Below are 18,296 nucleotides of genomic sequence, written 5' to 3'. Positions count from 1 at the left end.
CTTCTGCACCTTTCGCAGACGATATGCAATCATAATCATATTATAAATGCTACAGTATGTTTGTTAGTAAGTTTCTTTGTCCTTCCGTCACGACCTAACTATGCAACCAATCAACCTAATTTTCGGCAAAGAATTAGCTGAAAAGACGTCGAGTAAAATAGGCTACTTTTACAAACAAAACGGTTCCCACGGGATTTGAAAGAAAACGTAATACACGCGGACGACAGCTAGTGTGTCGATAAAAAACGTTTCACGTTCTACTCGTACTAATACCCAGTTGAATAATCTTTTTTTTTAATCCACTACAGGTTAGCCCTTAACTGCAATCTCACCTAATAGTAAGTGATGATGCAGTCTAAGATGGTAGCTTGCTAACCTGTTCGGGAGTATTGCAGTCATACCCTCTAATCGGTTTCTACGCGACATTAAATCGCTTAGCGGCACGTCTTTGCCGGTAGGGTGGTAACTAGCCACGGCCGGGAATCGAACCAGAGACCCCCCTACTTAAATTCAAAGCGCTCACCGTTGCGTCAGAGGGGTCGTTTAATATGTTGGGTGAGTTACGAAGTTCTCCTATCCACCCCAGTGCCTTGAAGAGCACGTAACGAACGGCGGGACTGTTATTATCAACGAGTTGCAGCAGCATTCGGTTAACACTCTAATCCATCCATAAGAGAAGATAAATGCTCTAGAAGCACTGCTACCATGGGCAGGCCGCAGGAGGCCTTTCTCTCCCCGGGGAAGGGACACAATTGTATTGTCTCCCACAGTTTTATTAACTCTCCGAGTATTGGCGCTCTTATGGCAATGATATCAAATTATAAGTGTAATAAGAACCGGTTTAAACTTCTTATCCCTGTAGCTATGCTTTAGAAGTTGGACAAGTAGATTTTATCCTTTGGTATATAATCGGGGGATGAGCTTAAGGATAATGGTGGTTACGAGTGATTTTCTGCTGTATAAGGGATTCTCCACTGGTACTCTTTTTTCGGAGAAAGAGAATAAAACTCCTCGTGTTATTTTATATAAATAAATTCAATTCTATTTTATACTTGTTTATGAAAGAAGTAGAATACGCGGTAGAGTAGGCGGTCTTATCGCTTAATAGCGATGTCTGTCAGGCAACCTTAGGATTAGTAGAAAAGAAGGGAATAGACTGCAGGCACATCACAAATATTGAGATGAAGGAGACACGAAGAAGAGTGCGGTGTTTATATACACTTTATGTTATCGATGAGATTTTTGTTTTCTTTGATTGTTTTTTTATCAGTTTCATTTAATTTCTTGCACTAATTACTTTTGTTTCATCAATTAAATTAATTATTATTTGTATTGTGTATTTTTCGCAGCATATTTTTTTGTTTATTGCTAATAAAAATTATCGTTTAACTGCATTTTGGTAACTTAGTGATTATTCACCTGTTATCATAATTAGGTCCGCAATAGTCATTGCAAAACATACCAATGCTAATGTGTTATATAGGCTGGTTTGGTGTAGGCATAGAGAATGCATTCCGTTCATCAAAATCAGTGCTACTTTCTTAGTCTGAGCGTTATCTCATCATACACCCGCATGGTTTGTGGGGCATGCTTCCACCGTAGTCTGTGAGATAAAGTTTGTGTGCACTCCTTATCAGTCAACGTTAGGAACTCATGAGGGAATTTAGCGGATCAAGTTATGCCATTTACAAAACCTAGATCCTTATCACTTATATAATCTATCTATACTTATTATAAAACTGTAACGGTTAAAATTCTGTACATTATTTTTTTTTTTTAAATTTTTGGAGCACACTCTTTAATTGATACTGAAGACAAAACTGTGTTTTATGAAGGAATTGAAATGAAACTTTGCATGTGTTAAGGTAATTTTATAAATTGGGTAAATAATAAAACTTATTTTCATGACATTGAGTTGGTGGGTATTTTGATATAAATACGGGTGCATTTTCTATACAATTCAGTCATACATGGACTCGAACGATGCAAAGATACCTCCCGGTGTCTTAGTCACATGATTTAAATTTTTACTAGGAGGTAGGACATAGGATACTTTTTATCCCGATATTCAGTTTCGTTCCTCTGGGAGAGGGGATGAAAGTGTTTGACGATTTTACACCATAACTCCGTCAAATGTTAACCAACTTATATGACTCTTTTTGTCCTGGATACGTTTATATGTTATCAGTTTAGGTTTATCTAAATTTTGTGAAGATCTGACAATTATTATTGGAGATAGAGGAAAGAATTTCTCTACGGACATAAGCAAACCTCTCATTTAAGACTTATCGATACTGAACACATAAAGTCCTCTTTTATGTGCAAAATATTTTCATAGACTTCAGTGCTAGGTCTCAACAAAACATGTTAAAAATGTTCTTGGTTACCCATTAGCATACGAATCTACTAAGGATGCGATTTAGATTATTTCTTTAACGAGTACTCTACTTTGTTAGTGATAAGAGCTGAGACTGGTACATACCAAATTATGTTTCCAAAGACAGATTTATCCATTTACTGACTTGCGTCAGCGTTGCTTTCCCAGCGCTATCGACTAATATTTAGAGTTGTTATTAATAACAACTCTAATAATAATAATAATTCTTTATTTTCAGGCAATAGTCCCATAGAATAGATTTGTTTTATAGCACAATAATAACAATAATAATAAATAAAGCTAATGCAGATGTAAAAAAAAAAAAAGAATTATCTTAAAACCTAAAATTATTATTCTCGCACCGGTGCACGCAATTTAGCCACATTATTAATGCAGTCTTTTGTTATAGGGAATCCAAAGATTTTCAAATAAGGCAAAATGGGAGCAGGTCCTTGGGACAGGCATTTGCGACCAGTTCCAGTGTATCAACGTTTCCTAACCGCCTTAAGAAAGACTTCAAGAACCATTTTGCTAGTCTCAAATCAGATTCAATTCACGGCATAAAATTTGCTAAAAATATATTAAAATATAATAAACAAATTATATTAAAATACAGAAGGAAAGGTAAAAGATAAAAGCGTCTGGTGAATAAAGATGTATCCTCGAAAGTTTATGTCATAATAATGTTTTGAATATTTAACATAATCGAATATTTTTGGTAAAATGTATATGTAGCTTATTCTAATATCTATAAATTAACGAGCTAAATATTTCATTTGCTCAATTTTTTTTTGCCTGACTGAATTACGTTTGATTGAGAAATTTGACTGAGAATTGAGAAATGAGGCAACATAAATGAGTCAAATGTGTTTGTAAATTTTTATTCAAACAACCTACGAATGCCGAAGTGGGAATCGAGAAAGTAACCGTGAAATTCATAGAGTTGTTCGACTGGTTTTCAGCGCTTGTTTAATTCTCTATTTCTATCATGTTCAAACTTGTGCGCTTTTTTTTATCTTTCAGTGATCAAATTTCACTGACCTCTATTATTAGCTTATATCTTTATATTGTGAGCAACATGTTTTTCTTTTCTCTGGTTTACCATAAAGTGTTTATTTACATACATAGTTCGGTAAATGGCATTGTCTATCCCGGTGCCTTTGTGAGGACATTAAGGCGTCCATTTTCTTTTTAACTCCCGTCAATGTAATAGCATGGTGGATAGCTCTACTTCTCTGAGAGAAGAGAGTCCAGCAGTGGAATGCAAATAGGCTCAGAACGAAGACGGTGACATACATAGAAACGGATTTAAACAGTAATAACTTACAATTACTATCTGAAATAGTAATAAATTAGTGTTCAGATCGCTCAAGGAGATATTTACTCAAAAAAATTAATCGTGCAGCGGAACTCAACAAAAAAGCGAAGATGATACGAAAAGTGAACGTATTCGTTGCGTGAACATGTTACATTTATAAATTAGGGTTGTCACCTTAATTATTATGGTTAATTTTTTTCAATTTATTGTTTATTTATTTTTATTTTTATCAAACTTGTAAATTACTATTACTCGAGAGTATTAAAAACGATAAATATATTATTAGCAGTGATTGGTATAAGGGGATTTTATTGTATTTTAGCTAATTGTATAATGTTTTCCACCAATCTTAAAGCCTATTAAAAGCATTGTGATACCAAAATTGTAGCTGTCACTCAACGACACTCAATCTACTGTTGTTATAGGTGTATAAATATATATTTTTTACAAGGTTCTCTCATAGAGTCTAGCGGTGAGCGGAAAACTGGACGTTCTTGGTCAAAATCTACTAAACATTGTACAGGGTAACGGTTTCAGTCAGTTCAACATTAAATATTAATCTGTCTAAGAATTTCAAATCAGACTGACAGTAAATTATCTCGTTGGAATATACAACAGACATTGACAGTTATATCAAACCCTAATCGTGTATATATGGGGTCTTACTGGAACTTTAAAACGATTGGCGGCAAGATTTTGTCGATGGGGGGGGGGGGGGGAACAGAAAAAAGTATAATTTATACATTCCCTAATTGCCGTTACATGGGATGGACTTATAGGGCGACATTTTGCAGGATGTATTCCTCGCATACCCTGCGAAGTGTTGTTCTGTTTATAGACAATGGGTTTCTAAGCAAAGCTGATATAAACAATCGACTTACCAGAAACAGACATAAATTATTGATATCTGCATATCGTCTGCGAAAGGTGCAGAACTCCTTTGTGGGGTTGAGTATACGCTTTTACAACATGATTCCTAACGTAATTCTGTACCTACCGTCGCATACATTTAAAAAATGTGTAAAAACACATCTAATACAGCGAGATTACTATACATTTGATGAATTTCTTAATGACTTGGTAGATTGGAAGCCGCCAGCTTCGCTCTCATATCCCGCAAGATAGAAAAATGATTGTAAATGTTGATGTTGGAAAAGAGCAACTACTGAGTTTCTTGTCGGGTCTTCTCGGTAGAATCTGCTCCTACCGAACCGGTGGTAGAGTCACTACAAACAGACATACTTGACGTTTTAAAAGTGCTTATAAAGTAGGCCTACATGAAATAAATAAATTTTGAATTAGAATTAGAACTTGCATCAGTAGTTCTTATCATTATGCCGTTAAATAAGAAGGAGGTAGCCCTAATTGAAAACCAACCTGCCAAATACGATATGCGACTGCAAGCCAAACTTTATGAGAATAAAAATGAAAGCTACGTGCGCGGGCTCCGTTGGATCAGGGTATTTGTTTTGTTGTGGCGCCTCGCGCATACTGTTGAAACAAGACTGGCAACGATATAAACATACTGGAAGTGACGGAATGTGATAGTAAATGAAACAAAGACACCAGGTTAGTTCGAGTGATTTCGTCCCACACTGCCATCCTCGTCGCCAGATGGTATGTCGGTTAGTGAGAATGAAACTACCGTATCGCTCCATAGCTAGTTTAATACTGCCAACTGACACAAATGACAAGCATTATATACATCAATTTACCATCATAACCGCAATCAGACGCCATTTTTTCTACAAACGCAGAATAAGGCGAACGATAATATTTTTGTAAAGATTTTTATCACTGCGCATAGTAGGTACATTGACGCTTTTATGTCTTATTTGCGGTTAGTGTGCCTAATTTTTTTTTATTCCTCTACAGGTTAGCCCTAATCTCGCCTGGTGGTAAGTCATGATGCAGCCTAAGATGGTAGCGGGCTAACCCGTAAGGGAGTATGGTAGTCATACCCCGTCATATGTTGTCATACTACAGCCATTGGATAAAAAAGTCAACGACATAAATCTTGTATAAAAATAACAATTAAATTCAACAAACCTTAACCTGTGGCTTCAAACACGCACCGATTCCAAAGACACTTTAAAAACCAGTTCCACAAAAAAAATCATATTCAGATACTTTGTATCCGTGTAAATGAACTTAAATTTATTAATTACGTGACGCGAATGGCTAATGTATTACGCCGATTTTAATCTCTTCGCCTTATCTGTAGGACACGCGAGCTTGTTACACGCACAAAATATTTAAATTGCGCTTAATTACTTACTTCACTGGCTCAGTGACCTAAAGAGGATCTTGACTTCCGTCACTAGAAGATTGGCTTCTCTATAAATGCGCTGAGTGCTGCTGGATTATTATAAAATTACTAACATATTTTGTCAATAATAATTGATGACGATACAACGAAAAAAGTGATATTCGGGCCGATATCTTCGATTAAAAAGTTGCTTGCTTAACACGATTCGTTTAAATTTTGTTAGTAAAAAAATATGTAGATAAAATTATATAGAATATAATTTTTGTTGAGTTACCTCAACGAAAATATGAAGTAGCTACGTTTTACTTAATTATTTATCAAAGTTTGGTGACACTCTGAAGTGTTGTCTCAGTGTGTTGTTTTTAATTTTCTTTTAAAACGTATACTAATATTATTTTCTCAAAAATTAAGTAAAAACACTTTAATAAAAATATTTCGTTCCGTTTCGGATATAAACCGAAACAATAATATATTTTTTTGGTTAGGCATTATTTATATCCTTACTCATATGCATTTATTAAAAAGCGGCAATTATATTTTGACATATAAAACCACGACAGATAGGTAGTTTATTTGTATAGATTTCCGTGTTTCGAAATCTTAATCGCGACGGCAACTTTTTAACGTTTAAACAAACTGTGGCTTTTTTAATCTCTTCACCTTATCTTTAGGACACGCAAGCTGTTGAAACAAAATATGTTAACGAAGCTTAATTATTATGTACATGTACCAAAAAACTTTAGTAAAAACCTTAACTGCACAATCCTGTCGCCTTCTGAGTTCCTAGTACTTAAAATTTATCAAGTTACCAACCCTCTTATAAAAGTAACCGATTATACGTCATAACTATGACAGATTATATAGTTAAATTAGACATAATAATATTTTTTGATGTCTATTTCTCCAAATGGCGGTGATAGCCCAGTGGGTAGGAGCTCGACTTCACTTTCGCGGGGCCGAGTTCGAATCCCAGCTCCCACCTCTAACTTTTCTTAGTTATGTGCGGTTAAAGTAATTAAAATATCACTGGCTTCAACGGTGAAGGAAAACAACGTGAGGAAACATGCCTGAGAGTTCTACGTAATGTTCTCAAAGGTGTGTGGAGTCCAACAATCCGCACTGGGCCAGCGTGGTGGACTACAGCCTTAACCCTGCTCATTATGGGAGCAGACCCGTGCCCTATAGTGGGCCGGTAATATTCTCGATTTCTCTAAATAAATTGACAGATCCAGTTACTTTTATATGAAGTTACTTAACTTGAAAACTAACACTCAAGCTACTGGATTCATTTTCACACTTGATTTTATAGCGTGCCACTAACTGCCTTAACGTTCCAGTGGATAGCATATTCGATTTTTAGGTTGAGGATATCATTTGTAGTCAAGAAACTCTGCAGTAGAAGGTAAAGTAATCTCTTAGTGAATGTATTATACACATTGTTTAGGCAAAACTAAACATGCTATTACGCTGTAAAAGCTACCACACAAAGGATTTCTTTATGTTCTTCTCGTTGAACAACATAATGATATCCTGGCGATATCACTATTATTTCTTTAACAAGGATGTAACATGAACTTCCGCAAAATAACGCCCGTCTAACTCTATTATAACTATAAAATGGATAATAAAAGCAACATAAGATAATATTCTGTTAAAAAATAGGCAGCGAAGGTTAATTAAGGTTAAAAAGCTTATAACTTCTTAAACTGAAATAAATCTTTCCCTTTCAATCAAGGATAGGATAGTGTCGATTATTTTGAAATCCACACTTATAAATTCAGGGTAACTCCCTTCTTTTGTTGCTGAGAAAAACAAAATAAATACATAAATATAATACGACATCGCCATCTGGCCACAAAGTAATCGTAGCTTGTTTTATGAGTACTAAGATGACTGATTAATATTTTTATAAATAATACACATAAATACTTTTAATATACAGATAAACTCCCACACTCTGAAATCATTCATGTTCGTCACACAAACATTTTCCAGTTGTGGAAATCTAACCCACAGCCTTGGACTCAGAAAACCGGTAGCTGCTCACTGCGCCATTCAGCCGTCAAATGATGAAGTTTTTCAGGATAAAAAACATCATGTGAATTATCCGACCATTTACCCAGCTAAGTATGTTGTGGGCTTTTTCTTAGACCAGGGTCCGTTTGGGGTCCTTGTAGCTTTAGTTTTAAGTTTATGAATGTAGTTATCGCCATCACTACTCACTACTATGTACACATTTTGTATGTAATGAACGCAAAAAATGTGCCTTATATGTGCTTATTTCAATAAAGAAATATGTGACTTTGACTTTAACTTTAAACTTCGTTAAAACAGTAAAAGTCAGACATAGCTCAACGAGTCGCGAAGCTGAAATGGCAATGGGCCGGACACATAGTTCGTAGAAAGGATGGACGTTGGGGTCCCAAGGTGCTGCAATGGCAGCCCCGAGCTGGTAAGCGCAGCGTTGGTCAACCCTCAGCGTGGTGGACAGACGACATTAAGCAAGTCACAGGTAGCCGCTGCATCCAAGTGGCACAGAACCGTGGAATTTGGAACTCCCTACAAAAAAGACCTATGTCCAGCAGTGGACGTCTATCGGTTGATATGATGATGGTGATGACACAGCATGGGTGATCAAGATTAAGAAATTCTTATTGGGTTCACCTTTCCTCTGTACCCGAAAGAGCACGTTAAGGAGTCACTAGGATCTTAGCATTCATAGGAGATGTTGCCTCTACAGCGCATTCAGTATTTAGGTACCTAAATGACGTAAGACACAGATATTTACGCCGGTATTTTGTATGCTTTGGGTTCCACTATACATACCTATTTCTTTTTAATAATAAGTCGTAAGTTGATAATAATAAGGTAATGTAAACAGTTGTTGAAACGGTCCTATCTTATGGAGGGGTCATTTGGGTTACCGTTTATAATAATTAAATATGGGATAAAGTTTTCAATTACTGACGTAAGTAGGTAATTATTAAAACATATTCTAAGGCCTAAGCCTAAGCCGGTGGGTATACAACGTGTAACGTAATTATAAAATACTGTTGAACGGTGCATAAGTATATTTCATAAGGAATCACTGTGTACAAATATTAAATCAAAAGAAGCATATTTATTTTTTCATACAAACTAATTCAAAACATTTCGAGTGTTTACTTATGACAACCCTATCGAAGATAAAAGACCGACACGTGCATAGTACCTACTCTACGCGACGCGTACATAATAAAGTGACAGGAGTCACATGATTTTACTTACGCATGTGATGCTAGGGCTGTATCTGATTTCTTTCAATATAAACTATGGCAATGGTATACACAAAAACTATTAGCGTTTCGGTTTCACAGATAAGTCTCGGAGACAGTAAATAATGTACCTCTTAAGCCTCTTGAAGAATTATTTCGGTTTTCATTTACACGTATAGAGAATGAAACCTAGTCTCAGATTTAACTAAAAAAATAAAAAAATAGATTTCCCACATTAAAAGGAAAAGAAAATTAATGTAGAGAATTAAAGTAAAATTTTTTTATGGTCATTATTATCGCTTTTTCTTTGCTAAATGAATCCGAAAAGAATAATCAAAATTATTCTTTCTTTTGATTGATGACAAACCTCATAATACTTTTTTTTTTAATATTCTACGAGGTAGCCCGTGGCTGCTGAGTCCTGTGTATGTCCTGTCGTTAGTCCATGGTAGAGGGCTAACGACGGGTGGACACGATATATTATATCGAATTGGTGTTCAAAGCTATGAAATATCCACAGAATTAAAAACCTACAGAAACAGTGTACGAACAGGCGGTTACAGTCACCTCCTTTTATTTAGCAGTTGACACTAATTGTTTTACCTCTAATGTTCTTAACGTTTAATATAAAATGGGGAAAATGAGAATTTTTAAGCTAGCAACATTTTTTATTTTTTATTTATTTACTAGCGTACCCAGCCCGCTTTGCCGGGCTAGATTTTGCTTTAGTTTATTTAAACAATTAACTTACATCATTCAATTTTTAATTTCAGTCTCATAATATATTAAATCATTTATTTTTCTCCCTATTCATTCTCTTCTACTCTCTTCTCGAGCGTGTAAAGATCATTATCTACACCTATGTATACCCAACAATAGAATATCATTATAGTAAATAAAAGCTGTATTTTACAGTTTGACAGTTCAAAAATAGGAGTGCTCCGATCGTCACCAAACTTTACAGGATTACTCGCCAGGTCAATCCGGAGATTCCCTGAAAGTTTAATTGAAATCGGTCCAGCCGTTTCGGGGCCTATACGGAACATACCCACACACTTTCTCTTTTATATATATCGATTAGCTTTGCAAGGGAAACAAACAGAACTATTACACATAAAAGTAATGCCGTATTTTTATATCACATAAACCAATGAAGTATCCACAACTTAGTTATACATTCAATGCACTTTATGCAATAATGGATCAATGAGGGTTCTGTATGTTTTTATTCTATGCAAACAATACGGAACTACCTACAAATTGTAAGAAAATTTGAATAACAAAATCAAAATGAGATATTTTCTGCGTAACTGTTTTTCCCTCATTTAGTATTCTTAAATTATTTTGTAATGTAGGTAAATGTTATTAAAACCGTATCACTGTCCTCATAATAATACTGTTTTCCTGTTTGACCCAAAATATATTGTCTTAATTTAGATTTTAAATTTAATTAACCTGCATTTTATGTACTAAGCAGTCTCATTATAGGTATATTGAAGTTACATTTTTTACTACCTTTGTTAAACTGGGCGAATAAACAAATTTTTCCGGCAAAGTATAACCATGTGATGCGAGATCGATTTTTTTACCTCGACCGTCCTCGTCATAAAAACATAATTTCTGCCAATAAATAATGATTTTTGACCTTCGTACCTATAACATGGCTGTATTATTAAGCTACCAGATATTTTCCCTGCCCCCACTAGGATATCATATGTAACCTTAGTTAATCTTGTATTCCGGGTAAATTCCCCGGCAAGGCAAACACCGTTCTAATGATATAAACTAACCTTATTCAACCTTATTATTTAAAGTAGTTTAGCTCTAAAGGATTTAATGAAAATTATCTCTATAGCATAATTCAATAATAAATTTTAAAATTCTTACTACAGTTAAAAAACCTTTACAAAAAAGCTAAGCGAAACTCCAAATATCCCGGTATTACTATACGTATAACTTTTTCGTTCAACAGACAGTTTAAACCCTCACCTTTCTCAAATCTATTATTCAAGTAAAGTTAAAATAGATTGTTACTTAAAAAGTGCTGCAGACTAACCTGTCATGCGCAATGCAGCCTTAACAGCTGATTTCATAAACAATATAAAAAGAGCTACCTTATTCACCGTGGCCTCCGGCTGCATGTAGTAAAATAACACAAACATCCACGCCGTTCCCAAAACAAACAATATTTTCACGTTCCTGCGCATTTTTAGGCTTCCCCTTGCGATTTTGCAGTGACACTCGAGACACACGCGTGTTTTTTGACGTCAATTTTTGCGCGTAACGTATCGCGGTCAGCGCGCGGCCGCGCATGTAGCTGCGGCGGGCGGACTGACGGAGTACGGATTATAAATTGGTTAGCTGTTGACGGTCATGCGCGCAGAGCGTATACTGAAATAGAACGGCGCGCATTGGAGGGTTACGGCATTGTTTCTTACCCTGATAGTGAGATAGTGCTTTTTGATAGTGAAAGTGTGTTTTTAGTTTGTCAATTGTTGTTTAAGCTGTGCCTTTTTAAAAGTCACGTTTTAAATAAAATATTCCATTTCTTTTTTTTTTTCCTATCTTATATACAGTTAAGTTACTTACAGTTAAGTACTTATATACAGTTTTTTTTCTTATCTTATATGTAGGCCTTTTAACGTATCGCTTCTGTCTCATAGGAGAGAGGGATTTAAAGCTATCAACCGACCATGCTGTCCCAATGCCAGTTGGTGGACTCAAATCCTATTTATATATTTATTAAATTTATTATACTAAATTTAAAAAACTAATGTAACAAATAACTTTTTTTTCTAACATTAATTTTACTGAAGTTCTGATTATCAGCATATCATTATGATATCTCTCAGACACGGGTGTGGACACTGTAACTTTCCCAACTCCGGAATTGTACCTACTGAAAAATTTGAACAGAAAAGTCGCGACCTACGTAAGAAAAATATTTGTTTGCCCAACCCGGAAATCGAATTCAGGTCTTTAGTCGAACATGCTGAATCTACTTTATTGTACGTAAATAGGAAAGGACTTCAATTTGAACTGATTACTACGCATTCTCCACTAGTTCACCTTGGCGGACCAATGCAATAAACCTCCATGTTAATGCGCAGAAAAATAAAAAAATATACGAAGTAGTATTAACTGATTTTATGTATGTATGTACATACATACCATACGGTACCTAGGTTTACTATTATTATATCTAAACTAGTAACCTCTTATAATAATAATATAACAATAAAAAATATTAATGCTTTAGCACTAAATTTAATTAAACATCTAATTTTAAGGCTGTAATATAAACTTATTTTAATTATTATTTATTGATCGTTTTTTTTTAAATTTTTATTTAAGTGTTATTATTTTATTTATAAAATTAACACTATATTACGTTCATAAGTGCTGTAACTATAGCCCAAACTGAATAAAGATTTCATTGATTGATTGAGAATATTAATATTAACTAGCGGCGGCTATGTTCGGCGGCTTCGACCGAGTAAACGGGACGCAGCGTACTGCTACCCTTACAACCTACCTCAATAAATCAGAAACCAAGCGTAGAGATTTTTACAATCGTACTTGTCGGCGATACGCCAGGGTTTTCACGCTCGGTGTCCATTATAATAAAATAACGTACTAAATATCACGTAGTTTATTTTCGCACAATTGCTAGTATAGAACAGAGCCGTTTTACATAAATTAAACGCTTTTATAGTTTCCTTACAATGGCTAAAACGGATATAGCAAATACAACTTCTTTTGAAACAAACAAATTAAATTAGGTACTCCAAAATAATTCTTAAAATACTCCTTAATATTTATAATAAATGTTTTAATCAATTTAAATTACTTAATATTATTAATCATTTATAAAATGAAGTAAATAATAAAGTTTGATACAGAATAATGATATTAATTGTATAGGATATTAATTTGAACATTTTCACAGTAAATAAAGTAGTTTAACAATAAATGGAACATCAAACATCTTGAAAACATTCAAACAGTCAAAACAGTGTCTATTAAATATCAGGCCCTAATAAGTAACGGTCTTATGTTTACAAATAACTATTTGAATTCAAAACTGATATATTTCAGATATTTCTATAATAAAATATTCACTTTAACGATAAACTAAAACATAAATATCAATAGTTGCCAATTATTGCCGACAGGTGGCGATTTGCGCCCCTATACTCGTAGATAAAAAGTATCCTTTGCTTTACCTCAAAGTAACAACTGATATCATGCCAAATTTCAAATTAATTAATTCAGTACTTTCAGACTTCAGTGGCAAGGTACACAAATCTCTAAACTCCCTCTCCCTTCTCACTCTCATTTCAAATCTATTAGGTTTAAAGAATTGCTATCCTTTTCACCACGTTCTTTGTGGAAATGGATAACGCCATTTTAAGATTGCCAATTTAGTACAATTTAGAGATTTGCATACAAAGAATTGCCAACACTGGATTTATATCGCAACCTTATGCCGGAAGGTTATAGAACTAAACCCAGCTACAATTCACGGTCAAATCCCGCATAACATAACAAATGCACCGATTTGCATTACATGCGTAATTTTACATGTGTATAACAAAAAATATCCTATTATGAAAACAAAAATATGCTAGAAAGCTAAATTAATTTTATATAATCAAATAATTAATTTATTTACAAAATATTAATTCACGATAAAACACACTTATTTAATAATATTCATTAAGGTACATCAGGCACTTTTTTATTTAATCTCTTAACAAATTATTAAAAAGAAAGTTAGATAGAAAATGTTAATTAAGTATAATAGACATTAATTTAGTAAAACATTAATTAATATTATCCTCGTGTAAAGCAGGATTTCAAAATTAGGTTCTAGTTACACTTAATTTACAAGTATTATGAAGAAGATAATCTTCATAATACTTGTAAATAATTGTGATAAAAGTAAAACTGAAGATTAATTACATAAAAACAACCGTATAGACATATTATAGAAAAATATTCGTTTATCTTTGTATAGTTAGGTAATTTATGAATAGTATAAAGAAATAATATTGTACGCTACAACAAATACATAGTTTTGCTGGCTTTGCTATACGGGATTTTATTATGCGGCATACTCGTAAGAAACAATTATTTCATGTAGCAATTAAGTAACATATTATTTTTGCTTTAGTATCTAATTAGTGTGCCTTTTAAAATTTTATTTTATAGTTTTTTCAATGTACAGAAATAGACCTGTTGAAGTTTTAACATATATATATATATATAGATATAGGCTAAAGCTAAGCGGTGATAGCCTAATGTGAAAAAAGGTCTAAATTCATTTCAAGTAGGCACTTACTCACTACTTAGTTTATAAGCACTTTTGAAACGTCAAGTCAGTCTGTTTGTAGTGACTCTACCACCGGTTCGGAAGGCAGATTCCACTGAGAAGAGCCGGCAAGAAATTCAGCAGATTGCTCTTTTCCAACATCATTTTATAGTTTTACAATATTTAGAATTTTTCTGTTTTGTGAGAGATGAGAGCGGAGTGGCCTGCTTCCAAGCAGCCTTGTCTTTCATCAATCGTATAGCAAACACGATTGGTTAAATGTGTTTTATTATATATATCCCTTCGGTATCACTAATTTATGTCCGTTTCTAGTAAGTCGATTGTTTATATCGACTTTTTGTTTATAATTACTAATGTTTTGTTTAATATAGATAATATTATTATATACAAATTTTTCTTTCGGAGGGACCGGGTTCCATCCCCGGTACGCAACTTTAACTTTTTGGAGTTATGTGCGTTTTAAACAATTATATTACCTTTCATTTTAACGGTGGTGGAAAGCATCGCGATGAAACCTGCATGCAAGTTCTCGATAATGTACTCAAAGGCCTGCCAATCCGCTCTTGGCAAGCGTGGTGATTACGGCCCAAATCGGCCTAATTCTGACAGGAGATCCGTGCCTTGTAGTAGGCCGGTCATAGTTTTATAACGTTGATGATGATGCTTATGTCATTATCCTGGTTATTTATTAAGTTACTTCCATATATTTAAAGCTTTATTCTATTCCCATTGGCTATTAAACATCCTGTCTTTTTGTAAACAAACTATGTTAATAATTCCAGCGTATCCAAAACTAACGAATGTGTTTTGATCTAAAACGCTCTAACAACCTACCTTATGAGTGATTTTGTAGCGTTAACAATGAAAATACCGTGGCCAATTCTTAATAAGAAAAATGACCTTGATAGAAGCGTTAGAACATTACTTTTGCTTTTTCGGAAGGACACTTGCCGATAACCACCTAAGGGGTTGCTACGGCGTCCCGTCCCGAGTGGGGCGAGCGCGAAAGCTCGCCATGAGAAGAGCCCCAGGGCTCGACGACATCGGGGGGAGTATGGGAGACGTCGACCCGAGGGTGCCTCCTGCGAGGACTCGGACCTCGGCTCGGTTCGACGTTAATCTGACTGTTGGTGGACTTTTGGACTAATCATTGTTTAGTCCGAACGCCCCCGTGACCGTGGTAAGGATCCACGTCCGGATGACGTCAGAAATCGGGGCCCTCGTCTTCGCCGGCGAAGACGCTGTGTATGTTGCGTGTGTGTGTATTGTTGGGACACGTTGTCGGTTGTTATTTTATCGTCAGGGTTAGAACATTACCAAAAACGTGGCTAACAATACTTATAATGCATAGCCCGGATTCTGCTAGCCCTTGACAAGCTAGCCCTTGACTGTAATGTTACGTGGTGGTAAACGACGATGCAGTCTAAAATGATAACCTGTCCATTATATTAAGCCCCCAAACCTCGGTTTCTACGCAATGGAACGCTAAATCGCTTGGCTGTATCCTCCGACAAGAACAGACCAGAGATAATTCTTCAGGAAAACACAAAACACAAGGCAGTTTATCTTTTTTTCATTTCTGCGTAATCAGCTTTGTATATGGATTTAAGTACTTTTTGTAATGTGCAATAAGTTATTTTTATATATATATTAATTTAAAATTTAACATTTTAAGGTACACACTAAACTCTAGCAATATATGCTATAAAGGTCAAAATCATGTAATGATTATTTGGCAAATTTAAAAACTTCGTAATATCAGAAAACTTATGATCGCTTTTAAGCGATAAGGCCTTTTGTATTCTACTCCAGTTTTTGGTTGGTGGTTTTCTCTATTCGTCCTTTATTTTCCTAACTGTGTAGTGGTATACATTTAAAGAGTTTAAATAAATAAAACTTAAAAAGTTTAACGGGAATACCAATTTCGATTATACGAAAAAGAATAAGTAAAAATTTTCCACGAATATTGGTTACACAAAAATAATCATTAGAAGACAAAAAGCTGGCTATTTGTTTGCCAATTTTTTTTTGCTTTTAAAATATTTTTGATGTTCTGCCAGTTTTTGTAGACAATCACGCGAATTGTTAGTGATATACTGGGTTAATATAGATTTGGTCAATCAATTGTAGTTGAATATAGATTTGGTCATTATTTTTTTCAAGTAGGCTTTGTTTGTTTATTAACATCAAGTCAGTTAGTGACTCTACCACAGCTCTATTTAAAACTTTTTTTTTGTCTCTCAATGGAACAGTGATTGTTTTTCTTTTCCTCTTCTCTACCACTTACAAAGTAACAATTTTGTAATGTGTAAGGTTTATGATAAGTAGAGTAGAGAAGCGGTGATAGATCGGCTTCACTTAGGGGTGAGTGACCCCCCTGAGACTGCCTGAGAGACGAGAGTTCTACATAATGTTCTCAAAGATGTGTGGAGTCTACCCCTCACTGTGGGAGGAGAGCCGTGCTCTTTAGTGGGCCGATAATGGGTTGATGTGATGATGATGAGAGAAGTCAAGGCCTAAAAGGGCCTATTAGGGCCTTTCACAAAAATATATCAAAATTTAAGGGAAAATGTGACTGCAATAATTTGAACGTTAGAAGCAAAAATAGACTTGCAGTGCACTATTTCTATTAAATAAGCAAGTCATTTAAAGGAAATTGTATACTATTTTACTATAAATTACTGGTTGCTATATTGGGGATGACTCTAAAGAAGTTCAAGGTTTGTATTAAGCGAAAGCTTATAGAAAAGTCCTATTATAGTATAAAGGATTACGTAAACGATAAAAAAGCTTGGGTGTGAACAATTGCTCTAACCAGGTTGCTTCTTAAATAGAACATAATCGTTAAGAACATAAAAATTTGTATATGATCATATAAAAAAATGCATATTTGAATAAAGAAATATTTGACTTTGACTTGGACTTTGACTTTGATGCAGGTATGACGCCACTGTTTATCCCTGCCTCAAAAGTTGGCTTGTGAGCTAACTATATATATACTAATAAATAAATAATAGGATACTTTTTAACCCGATAAACAATAAGTTTCCTTCGGGAAATGGGATGAAATTTTTTATCGATTTTACTTCATATCTCCGTTAAATTTGCACAAATTTTAATGATTCTTTATTTTTTGACAGTGCAGTGTACAAGAACGATGATTAATGAAGATCTGATGAATATTGTCGGAGATCAAAGACATAATTCTTTACAGATAACAGCATGTTGCAAGGCATATGGGCAGACAGAGAGGAAGACGAAAAAGTAGAGAACACCATAATATGTATAGAATGGGTGTATATTATGTAGATATTTATAACAGCCTACACAGTCGAAGCGCAACACGTCACGCACAAGTCGAAACGTGAAAATCACGAAAAGTATAATCTTAAACAACATTATAGTAATACTGCGTTTAGTGTTGGTATTACGCCGCCTTGATAATTAGGTGACCCATGTCATGGCATTTTAGTTGAATGTACGAATTTGCATGTACTTATGTAGTGTCTTGGTGTATAAGAGTTTTTGACAAGGTTGCGTTAAACGTTTATCGCTACCATTAGTGGATATTTATATTATCTGACAGATTGTCATATTCTGATTGTGTAATTCATAATAACTGTCGCCAACGTCCATACCATGTTGAATACACCGGTTCTCGTCCGATCACCGAAGTTAAGCAACATCGGGCGCGGTCAGTACTTGGATGGGTGACCGCCTGGGAACACCGCGTGATGTTGGCT

General features: G+C 34.7%; 1 protein-coding gene and 1 non-coding gene across 2 annotated transcripts in view; one reads left to right on the top strand and one right to left on the bottom strand.

The window, feature by feature from the left end:
- LOC120627695 (polypeptide N-acetylgalactosaminyltransferase 2) overlaps positions 1-11,559 on the bottom strand; it is a 110,967-nt gene extending 99,408 nt beyond the window's left edge. Inside the window, exon 1 of the mRNA XM_039895718.1 lies at positions 11,333-11,559. Coding sequence (XP_039751652.1) covers positions 11,333-11,425 — 93 coding nt within the window. The 5' untranslated portion in view covers positions 11,426-11,559. The remainder of the gene's footprint in view (positions 1-11,332) is intronic.
- Positions 11,560-18,177: 6,618 nt separating this feature from the next.
- Positions 18,178-18,296, top strand: LOC120627773. Its single transcript, XR_005658939.1, has one exon. It is a non-coding gene; the product is annotated as a 5S ribosomal RNA (ribosomal RNA).

The sequence above is a fragment of the Pararge aegeria genome, chromosome 11 (assembly GCF_905163445.1).
Source record: "Pararge aegeria chromosome 11, ilParAegt1.1, whole genome shotgun sequence".
Lineage (NCBI taxonomy): Eukaryota > Metazoa > Arthropoda > Insecta > Lepidoptera > Nymphalidae > Pararge > Pararge aegeria.
Note: the sequence above shows the minus strand (reverse complement) of the source record. Positions and strands in the feature narration are given on the sequence as shown.